Source organism: Orycteropus afer, unplaced genomic scaffold (genome assembly GCF_000298275.1).
Source record: "Orycteropus afer afer isolate SDZICR_OR568_19922 unplaced genomic scaffold, OryAfe1.0 scaffold00173, whole genome shotgun sequence".
Taxonomy (NCBI): domain Eukaryota; kingdom Metazoa; phylum Chordata; class Mammalia; order Tubulidentata; family Orycteropodidae; genus Orycteropus; species Orycteropus afer.
In genome coordinates this window covers 595,663-607,725 of record NW_006921760.1, presented here as the reverse complement: position 1 = coordinate 607,725, position 12,063 = coordinate 595,663, and the positions used below count along the sequence as shown (strand labels likewise).

The window sequence follows — 12,063 nt, the reverse complement described above, 5'->3', positions numbered from 1 at the left end:
AAAAAAAAAAAAAAGGCCGGGTTCACTGGCCTGGTAAGATCCCTAAGACTATGGCCCCTAGTTACCATTCAGGTCTGGCATTGAACTCACTCCTCTGGCTCCCAGCCAAACAATAGACTGGCATATTGGGTAAACACTTACATCAGGTAGATACACTTAGGATGATCAGTCATGGGACAACAGAAGGACAATATTTGCACAGGGAGATGGCTCTGGAGGCAAGAATGCATAGGAAAGAAGGACACGGGAGAGATAACTACAGGGAGGAAATGGGAAGAGGGCTGTTACATTGTGGGGAATTGCAATCAATGTCATGAAACAAAATGTGTATGAACTGCTATATGGAAAATGAATTTGCTCTGTAAACTTTCACCCAAATCACAATAAAAATTTTAAAAAAGAAGTCACATTATGTCACTTCTGCTTTGTTAGCTACAGCAAGTCACAGAGCCATCCCAGATTCAAGGGAAGGGGAAATAACTTGACCTGTTGCTGGAGGAAGCAGGGAAGTCACGTTGCAAAGATGCACGAGAGGAACCATTGTGGCCATCTTTGAACATAATCTCCTCTACAAACAAACGAACAGACTCTCTGCCGTCAAGTCAGATTCAACTCATAGCAACCCCTCCTTGGGTTTTTGAGGCCGTATCACTATGGAAGTAGATTGCCCAACCTTCCTTCCGAGGACTAGCTGGTGGGTTGGTGGGTTTTAACTGCCAGCCTTCTGGTTAGCAGTCAAATGACTTAGGCACTACACCACCAAAGCTCCTATAATCTCCTCTAGAATATCTTTATGAGCCTATCCCTTGCATTGATGTATATGCAATGATTGTCCTTTCTAAGAAGTGACTGGACAATATTACAGTAAATAGGATTCTTAATGCTTATAGCAACTCAGCTGTTTGTAACTTCAGGGAAGCAGCTATTTCTAATGATGAACTGAAGCACAGAAGAGGATTGACTTGGGAAAAGGTCAATTTAAGAAGGTTTTTTAATGAGTTCTGTTACAAGCTGAATAGCTTTATGAATACTCTTAGTAATAAAAGCATTTATTTATTTATTTTATTGTGCTTTGGGTGAAAGTTTACAGAGCAAATTCACTTTCCATATAGCAGTTCACAAACACTTTGTCTCATGACCTTGACTACAATGCAACAGCTCCCCTCCCACTTCCTCCCAATAGTTACCTCTTCCTTGTATCCATCCCTCCATGCACTTCTGCCCCCTGAGCTGTCTCCCTGTTAAAAGCATATTTTTATATACTTAAAACTTTGAAACATCTTTTCTTCAAAGATTTTAAATGGTAACAGCAATGCAGTGAAGGAGGTAGAACAGGTATTCTCTTCCTTATTTAGCGTAAGTCTGGAAGACACTGAAGCAGTGAGCAATTATGTGACTAGTTTGTGTTAGCTGTTTTGGTCCCAGGTCTCCTACTTCCCTATTATGTACCCTCTCCATGACTTTGAAGAAGTAGAATTGAAGATAGTTATGAAGACTCTGCTGGTAAGAGTGGAGGGAGATGGAAGGAGTCTTCATTGTAATCTACTTATAGCTGTTTTTGTTATATGCCATCGAGTCGGACCCAACTCATAGTGACCTCTCCTTGGGTTTCTGAGGCAGTATCACTACGGAAGTAGATTTCCCAACCTTCCTTCTGAGGAGTGGTGGGTGGGTTTGAAACACCAGCCTTCTGGTTAGCAGTCAAGTGCCTTAGGCACCACGCTACCAGAGCTCCCCCACTTATAGCTACTAGGAACAAATTCATCATGTCCAGATGTAGGCACCATGATTAATTAAGTAGTGGCAGCACTTTGTATATGCATTTTATTTTGTGTTGTAAAGCTGATTCATTGACATGTTTGATTCTCACCACCACTGGGTGAGGATACTATTATACTCTTGAGAAAAACAAGGCTTAAAAAAAGAAAAGTGGCTTGCCTTGAATCCCACAGTTAAGCGAACCATTTGGAATAAATAAAGTCTTTTATTTCCTAGGCCAGTGTTCTTTCCTGGGCAGGATTGGGCTCTACATCTGAAAGCACTGAAAATGAACATCACATGAATGGACAGTTATTCAGGTTTCTCTAGTATCAATACTCAAATGCTTTATAAACATATATATAACATGATCTAGGAGCTCTAGTAGTGTAGTGCCTAAGGCACTTGACTGCTAACCAGAAGGCTAGCGGTTTGAACCCACCAGCCATCAGAAGGAAGGTTGGGCAATCTACTTCCGTAATGATACTGCCTCGGAAACCCAAGGATGGGTCATTATGAGTCGGGCCCGACTCAATGGCACACAACAACAACAACGTAGCATGATCTTGGGCAAGTTCTTCACCACTATGTTGAATGCTGTTGTTGGTTCAACTTTTCTCATTTGAAATAGAACTATTTTTCTCTCTTGTGGAAGTTGATAGATTTAGTAGATTACAATGTTTTCCAAGGTATCTTCCTTCTCTAGCATTTAATGGTTCAATTTATACTTCATATTCTGGTTAGTTTGAGAGAAAATTAAAGTTTTTAAAAGCAAGGGTCAAACTTTCATATGCAAAACAGAAACTTATGAGGAATAGTTTTAAGAGGAAGATGACACAATGGCTCTGGTATTTTATGAAGCCCAGTTTTTCACTTAACAAAATTTTATAGACAAACACTCATTCCACCCTCTTGGAGCTTATAATTGAGTAGGGAAGATAGGTCTTTTAATCTGATAACTGCACACACTCTGATGCATGTCTTGAAGGAAAATGAACAGGGAGCAGTGAGATGGCCTAGTCAGTGGAGACCTGACAAGAACTGAGATACCATGGGTCAGGAATAGGTAGGCATGAGGAGTGGAAGGGTGGCAGGAAGATGGAGAGAGCATTCCAACTGAGTGGACAGCATATTCAAAGGCCCTGTGGTAGAAGGCATACAAGCAAAAGATCAGTGGAGAACACAGAGGAAAGAGGTTAGTGTGGTCCAAACAGGGTAGGGACCTGGATCACATATGTATTATAGGCCATGTTAAGAATTTTTATCTTTATCCCAAAAGCAGTAAGAAGACACTGAAGTGTATCTTCAACTGGGCAAGGGCTTAGAATGATTTTAGAAAGATTTCTAATTGCAGGGTCTGGATTTAGGTGCTTGAGGTTGGATAGAGGACAAGTATGGATGCTTAGTATACTCCACTTAAGAAACTATTGTAATTCTATAGGCTAAAGGTGTTGGTATTTTAGGTTAAGATATGCTGGTGCCTGAGCTGGGAAGGCCTGGGTAGCTGTGAGAGGGATTTGGGAGATAAAATTCACAGGTCATACCAACGGACTGGACAGAGGATGAAGAAGATGGAGGTGTCAAGGATGATGTCTTTTGGCTAAAGAGTTGAAGCCTCAGTAGAGCAAGACCAGGTTTGGGGAGAAGAATATGAGTTATCTTTTGGGTTTGTTGAGTTTGAGGTATCTGAGATGTCCATGTGGATACAAAGGTCTGGAGGTATGGGTGGTGCATGGAGCAGAGGTCTGGTCAGGGGATGTAAATTTGTGAATCTTTGGCGCTTGGATGGTAATTGAAGCCATGGATATGAAAGAACTCACCTGAGACTATAAAATGAGAAAAGAAGGGATTTGGGGACTGAATCTCAAGGAATTCTGGCATTTAAAGTCTAGGACGATGAAAAGGAATCAACAAAAAGTTAGCTGAAAAAGAGGTAGGGCAAGAGAGACAGGAGGGAAACAATACAGTGCAATGTCCTTCCAGGTAATCAGAGTGGTCAGTAGTCTGTCTCTACTGGTATTTGATGTCAACCAAAATGAGAACTCCAAAAATGCTCATTTTATGGAGTCAAGAGAGACTGTTCATGGCCCCAGTGGGAGTTTCTGGTGAGGCCAGAAGCTAGAAGTGAGGAATGTCTGGTGAGGTAGATATGAAGGAGGAGCCTGTACAGGAGTGACTTACATATTCTACTTATTAGTGCAGTGATTTGGTAAATGGAATAATACTTAGTAAAGAAATAATGGCTCTTTTAGAAAAGTAGGGTGGGAGTTGGGGAAGTGGAGTGAATTGTAACTCCATTTCAAGATGGCTGAAATGAATGAGGTCTGCTAATGGTAAGAGTTTTGGATTGCATTTCCAACTTTTCCCAATTTCCAGGAGAAAATATGTTCTGCTTACTTCTAATGCAGACCCTCTTCTTGGAAATGACATTTGTACAAGAATATGACAGCCACATTTCTCTGCCTGACAACTTTGCTATGATATCTCACAGAAGCTTATGCTGTAGGATTTCAAATGAGATATTTTATTTTGTGTGGGTTTTTTTTATGTGTTTATTTGTTTGTTTGTTTGTTTTTTTTTTCACCCTTCCTTTCTCCAGGCTGATGAGCCCTGAGAATACACTTCTGCAGCCCAGGGAGGAGGAAGGAGTCAAGTATGAGCGCACCTTCATGGCATCTGAATTCCTGGATTGGCTGGTTCAGGAAGGTGAGGCCACCACAAGGAAGGAGGCAGAGCAGCTTTGCAACCGGCTAATGGAGCACGGCATCATACAGCATGGTGAGTGTATCAGTCAGCTTTTGCTGCTGTAACAACTCCTACATCTCATAGCTTACAACCACATGCACTTATCTGTCACTCATGGATCTATAAGTCAACTGTAGATTTTCTTGGGCTCCACTTGGCTTGGCTTCAAGCTGGGTGTCAAGTTCCAGTCTTTCTATGCCTTCTTATTCTGGGATCCAGGCTAAAGGGACAGACTATTGCAATAAAGCAAATATTACAATTAAAGGAGTCATACAAATTTTTTGTTTTCTAAGTGCATATCAAAGTTATGTTGTCTTAACGGATGAGGGCAGGCAGATTTTTGGAGTGTCTCAAAAAGCTGATCTAGTGTGGTGTAACATCACAACCTCTTACATCCAATTAGCCAAAGCAAGTCATATGGTCAAGCTCACCATCAGTGAACTTGGGAAATATATACGTCCCACAAGGTTGGTGGGGAGGGAAGAATGAAAATGTGATGAACCATAACACAAGCTACTACAATGAAAAATTAGTCTAAAGTGGCTTCATAAAGGCTGTATTTTCTTTATAAGTCTGAATTATAATGAAGAATACAAACTGTTGGTTAAAAGCTGTATTAGTAATCTACTGCTGTATAAAAAAGTTACCACAAACCATAGTGTGTAAAAGAACATTTGTTTACTATATCACACATTTTCAGTAGGTCAGGAATTTGGGAGAGGCTTAGATGGACAATTCTGGTTTGGAGTCTGTAATGAGATTACAATATACCCACTGCCACTGAGTTGACTCCAACTCATAGCGACCCTATGAGCTTGCAGTCAAGATGTTGGCCAGAGCTGCAGTCATGAGTCAGAATTGACTCTACAGCAATGAGTTTTTTTTTTTTTAAATCAATAATCTGAAGGCTTGACAGTCTGGGGGATTCACTTCTAAGATGGATCACTCACATAAATAAATTGGTGCCAGCTATGAGTAGGCAGCTTCAGTCCATCATCATATGAGTTCTGGAGAGTTCTCATTGACGTGGCAGCTGGCTTCTCCCAGAATAAATGATCCAAGAGAGCACAAGGTGGAAGCCATAATGTCTTTTCTAACTCAGCCTTGAAAGTCACACATTGTCCTTTCTTCAGTATTGTATGGGCCACTAGATCAGTCCTATTCAGTGTGTGAGGGAACACAATGACAAGAATACCAGGAGGAAAGGATCATTGGAGCCATCTTGGATGATGGCCACCACAAGAACATGGATTCTGGAATTCTACCTCCACCATTTGTTGTTGTTGTTGTTGTTGTTATGTGCCGTCGAGTCGGCCCCGACTCATAGCGACCCCTCCTTGGGTTTCCGAGGCAGTATCACTACAGAAGTAGGATTGCCCAACCTTCCTTCCGAGGAGTGTCTGGTGGGTTTGAACCGCCAGCCTTCTGGTTAGCAGTCAGGTGCCTTAGGCACTACGCTACCTCCACCATTTATTAACTACTTAACTCTCTCATCTGTAAATTGGTGATAACCTCGTAGAATGTTTGTAGGAATAAATAAGATACATAGAAACCACTTGGCTCTGTGCTGTGCTCTTAGTAAGTGCTCAGTCACTATATTAATATATCTGGAAGTTGTAGCTTGGAACAGTGAGGAAAGGGCTGGAACCCGGTAGGCATTTGTGTCTGAGTCAATATGAAAGGTGACCTTTGAGTCATTCTTGCTGTGAGCTTCCCTCCCATCCAGTCCTAGTAATTCTGTCCCAAGGTTAAGATGACAGTGATGGAATTATAGAGATAAAAGAAGCTTTAGAGTTATTTGGAGCAGTGTTTTCCAAACTGTAACCCTTTGGTGGGTCATGAAATAAATTTCGAGAGCATTTCCAGCATTCAAAAAAAGTTTAGACTAGACTCTGTTGCCATTGAATTTATGGCAACTCAAAGAGACCCTATAGAACAGAGTAGAACTACCCCATAAGTTTTCGAAGGCTGTAAATCTTTACAGAAGCAAACTACCACATCTTTCTCCCACAGAGTTCCTGGTGAATTTGAACTACCAACCTTTCAATTATTAGCAGCCTAGCACTTAACCACTGTGCCACCAGGGCTTCTTTAAAGTAGACTCACAAAAAATCATTGCCATCGAGTTGGATCCGACTCATAGCGACCCCTCCTTGGATTTCCGAGGCAGTATCACTATGGAGGTAGATTGCCCCATCTTCCTTCCGGGGAGTGGCTGGTGGATTTGAACCTCCAGCCTTCTGGTTAGCAGACAAATGCTTTAGGCACTATACCACCAGAGCTCCCCTTAAAGTAGACTAGACCCTTACTAATCACAGTGTGGTCCATTGATCTGCCTTGTCACTGGGGAGCATGTTACAAATGCAAAATCTCCAATCCTCTTTAAATCCTATTGAATCCATATCTACATTTTGACAAGATCCCCCAAGTGTTTTGAGTGTACATTAAATTTTGAGTGGCATTGGACTAGATTTTACTGGAAGAGAAAATAGCAGAGCATCCTTTAAGTGGTAAGAGTATAACGTACACCTATCTTGTTACCTGACATTTTACATTTACAGCAATAGTAAAAAATCTGCTACCTGACTGTTTTGCACACTAACAAATATACATCTAGCAGTGATACATGCCGAGGTACAAGGTGAGGGTAATGCTGGCTGTGATGGTTAAAGTTATGAGTTAACTTGGCAAGGCCAAGATTCTCACTGGTTGGGCAGTTAGGTATTGATGTAGTCAACCTCCATTTTTGCAGAATGACAATTTTTGCATAATGATCTGACCTTTGGAAATTGACAATGTTGATAAGTGAGAAGAGGGTATATAGTGTCCAGTTTGGTCCCTGGTGTTAAACAGTTTGTAGTCTTGTAGAATGCTATTGAAGCAATTAGAGAACAAGAGCTGATGTATATTTATTTATTTATTTATTTAACATGATGTTCAAGGCACTGTTCTAATAATTTTTTACATATTAACTAATTTAATCCTCTTAACACTATGAAGCAAGTATTCTTATTATCTCCATTTTACCAATTGGTTAAGTAATTTGTCTGAGGCACTGTTTCGGTTACCTAGTGCCACTCTGATAGGAATATACCACAAATGGGATGGCTTGAACAAACAAGAGTTTATTCTCTTATTTGGAGGCTTTAAGTCTGAGTTCAGAGTGCCGGGCTCTAGGGGCTGGGTGAAAGCCCCTCAACCTTGGGCTTCAGCTCCGCCTCTTGCTTCCGGCCACTGAAGCTAGAGGCATCTCTTCAGTCAGGCAACTGCTAGCTGCTGAGGCTGACAAACCCAAGGTCAACAAGTGAAAGGCATAGTCCTGCTAACCAAACCACATGGCAGTCCATTAATTCAAGTCCATTAAAAGTCCCAAGATCAGCAGGGCAACATGGCTGCTAAACAACGACTTGGCTACATGTAGGGTTCAAGCATGCCATCAGCTGGAGACCTTCCTCAAATTGGTTCTTATATGCTAGAAGCAACCGACATCCCCAAAGCAGCTACTCAGCTGCTCCAGTAGATTCCACCATAGAGATAATTACCAATCTCTCCATAGGGAATAACTACATCCAGCTGCCCAGCCACTCAAGCAGGCCCAGCCAAGCTGACACACAACCTTAACTACCACAGGCACTCAGGTAGTAACGTTCAAATGCATTCTGCTAATAAGGGTGAAATTATTTCATTGGAGTGACTGAGGTTTTCCTCAGTGAAAAATAGTGTATTTGGGTCAGAGTTGGTTCTATTATTTTTGCTCCAGAGAAAGTCTGGTGACTCCAAGTTCTAGGAGAAAACCAGCTTCATACAACAGTCTGTTGACTCAGACTATATACTTTCCTGGACTTCAGAGAGAAGGAGACGATGATGGAACTGCTTCTCAGTGATTTCCAGGAAGACGGGGCCATCTACTTCCGTAGCGATACTGCCTCGGCAACCCAAGGAGGGGTCACTATGAGTCAGATCTGACTTGATGGCACACAACAACAACAACAATGACAAATTACACTCTAGTTATAGTATAATGTTGTAATGCTATAAACACATATGCCATAAAAGTGCAATGTAAAGGATAAATTAAAGGCATTAGCAGAAGGATGCTTTCCATGGTTTTAGGAGGTTGAATATTCTACATGTAGAAGCTGTGGTTGTCAAGCTAGTTTCAGTTTCCCAGCCCAGAAATTAATTGCTAGATCACAAGTTCTGACTTTTGAGTACTTTTAGACCAACCTATCTGTGTATGGTAGAGTTAATGATAAATACCTTTTAGTGTCCTTAGCAAATCTCTGCATGGTCCTGTTAATATTTAATTTCATCAGTTAAACATTAAAGAAAGTCAGCTTTCAGGCTTTGAGCAGAAGGTTTCTGGAAAAAAAGTGGCTCCTTACATTGAAACAGTAGGCATAAAAGTTAGACTGCTTATGAAATCCTAATTCGCTTCATTTATGAATGGTGCAGGATGTGTTATAATCAAGACAGAACTTGTTAGATGAGTAACTTGCATGTGTATTTATGTGTATATAAGTATGTGCATGCCTATGTGTGTGCATTTATACAAATGTATGTATGTAGGTTGATCACATATGTACATACTTATCTAGCCCTTTCATTTATTAAGGCTTACTAGGTACCAGATAGGAGCTCTGGTAGCATAGCGCCTAAGGCACTTAACTGCTAACCAGAAGGCTGGTGGTTCAAACCCACCAGCCACTCCTCGGAAGGAAGATAGGGCAATCTACTTCTGTAGTGATACTGCCTCGGAAACCCAAGGAGGGGTCGCTATGAGTCGGGTCCGACTCGATGGCACATAACAACAACAATAACAACAGGTACCAGATAGTAGGCTAAATATTATATAGGTTTTAATATATTTGGTATTTAATATGTATATAAGGTTCACATCTATAACTTACATATTGTATATGTAATCTCATTTAATATTCACAGCAGTTCTAGAACATAGTTATTATACAGTGAAGAAATCTGAGGTTCAAAGCCTTTATGATTTTTTTAAAGTTCTGAATGTATCAGAGACTTTTTTTGTTAACTTTTCATTGTGATTTGGATGAAATTTTACCAAGCAGATTCGTCTTATATTCAACAGTTCATACAAATTTTGTTTTGTGACATTGATTTACAGTCCTTACAGTGTAACAGTTGTCTCCCCAGCTCCTGCCTGTGGTTAGGCTTGCCTTCTGTCTGTCTTTCCTATGCAATTCCTGTCTCCTTGGCTTTCTTCCTGAGCAAATTCTGCCCTCTGGTCTCCCGTGGTTAATTGGTCTCCCATGCATCTCCATGGTGTAGTTGTTCAGCATGTACTTCTATCTATTGTTCGGCTGAAAGTTAAGCCTTGGGAGTGAGTCCAGTTCCAGGCCTGAAAAGTGACTAGGGGCCATACTCTCAGGGATTTCACCAGTCTCTATCAGACCGATAACCTTGGTCTTTTTTATGTTTTTTTGTTTTGTTCACGTTTTTTTCTCCCACTTTATCCAAGGTCTCCAATTTTGATTCCTTTCTGAGTGGTTGGCACTGATAGCTGGATGGCATGTAGTTTTCCCAATCTCAAGGTCATATAGGCTGAGATTCTCATGGTTCAAGTCATTTGGCCTAGTTGTTTCCATATGTCTTTCATTTTCTTTACTCTTTGCTCTAGATGAGAAGAGACTAATAGTTGCATCTTGTAATATTTTCTCAAGCTCACATAGATACTGGATAGCTACCAGGAATTGTGCTTTTTTTTTTTTTTTTTTTTTTAATTTTTATTGTGATTTGGGTGAAAATTTACAGAGCAAATTCACGTTCCATACAGCAGCTTAGCTCACATATACTTTGTCTCATGACATTGACTGCAATTTCCCACAATTCAACAGTTCCCCTCCCACTTCCTCCTGATAGTTACCTCTTCCTGTGTCCTTCCCTCCATGCACTCCTGCCCCCTGAACTGTCTCCCTGTGCATACACAGCCCTTCTATTCTCCCACAATTGATCTCTCCAAGGAGTATATCTACCTAATGTAAATGTTCAGCTCATATGCCTGTCTTTTGTTTGGCTGGAAGCCACAGGAGTGAGTTCAATTCCAGACCTGAAGGGCACCTAGGGGCTATAGTCTCAGGGGTTCCATCAGGCTCCATCAGATCACCAAACCTGTTCCCCCCCTCTTTTTTTTAAATGATTTTGAGTTTTGTTCCACATTGTTCTCTCACTCTATCCAGGATCTCCTACATATATCCCCCTCTAAGTGTTTGACAGTGGTAGCCAGGCACCATCTAGTTCTTCTGATCTCATCATCCTATTGGCTGAGAATCGCATGGTGTACCAGTCGCTTGGACTAATTGTTTCCATGCATCTTTGGTTTTCTTCATTCTTCTTTGCTTTGGACGAGGAGGGACCCATTATTGCATCTAGATGGCTGCTTGCAAGCTTTTAAGATACCAGTCTCTACTTGCCAAAGTAGGATATGGAACAATGTTTTGTGTAGTATGTTATGCCAATTGAGCTTGATGTCCCCTGTTACTATGGTCCTGAGCCACAGGTCTAACTACTTACTCCCTCTGGGTAGTTGGATGTGACCAAGAAGTGACTACAACCTTGTCCCTTGACAGCTCTACTATATACCTGGAAATTCTTACAGAATATACAAATACATTTGTAGAAACATTGTCTGCCAATCCTATACATGGTCTTGGGCACACTCCCCTCTGCATACACATACCTAGTTGTTCAGCCTGTCCACCCGTCTATCCACCCATATATCAATGTTTGCCTTTGCTGACAGTGCAGTACTATATGTGCAAAAGGATTCATCTTTGTTGTCTGTACCTCTCATTTACTTCTCTGTGTCTTCCTCTTCTTCAGCACCACTGTGTTGATCACTCACATTTGGAACATTGCCCTTCTCTTCACCCAAATCAGTACTTGTCTCTACCTATCTAGCAGTGTTCCCTCCCCTCCCTTTCCACCCCTGGTAACCAACAAAGAAAATTTCCTTCCATATATAAACCTTTCCTTGACTTTTTACAATAACGGCCTAAAACAATATTTGTCCTTCTGTGATTGACTTCTTCCACTCAGCATAATGTCCTCCAAGTTCATCCATGTTATGCAGTGTTTTGCAGATTCTACATTATTCTTTAGGGTTGCGTAGCATTCCATTGTGTGTATGTATCATGGTTTGGTTATCCATTCTTATGTTGTTGGGCACTTAGGTTGTTTCCATCTTTTTGCTATTATAAATAGTGCTGTGATGAACATGGGTGTGCATATGTCTGTTCTTGTCCTGGCTCTCACTTCTTTAGGATATATACCTAGCAGTGGAATGGCTGGGTCAAATAGTAATTCTAATTCCAACTTTTTAAGGAATCGCCATACTGCTTTCCACAGTGGTTGTATCACTTTACAATACCACCAGCAGCATATGAGAGTCCCAATCTCTCCATGTCCTCACTGTTGTTGTTGTTGTTGTTGTTTGCCATCGAGTCGGCCCCGACTCATAGCGACCCCTCCTTGGGTTTCCGAGGCAGTATCACTACAGAAGTAGGAATGCCCAACCTTCCTTCCGAGGAG

General features: G+C 41.2%; 1 protein-coding gene across 1 annotated transcript in view; it reads left to right on the top strand.

Moving 5' to 3' along the window:
* Nucleotides 1–12,063, top strand: part of DEPTOR (DEP domain containing MTOR interacting protein) — a 170,884-nt gene that overhangs the window by 82,681 nt on the left and 76,140 nt on the right. Inside the window, exon 4 of the mRNA XM_007946865.1 lies at nucleotides 4,358–4,536. Coding sequence (XP_007945056.1) covers nucleotides 4,358–4,536 — 179 coding nt within the window. The remainder of the gene's footprint in view (nucleotides 1–4,357; nucleotides 4,537–12,063) is intronic.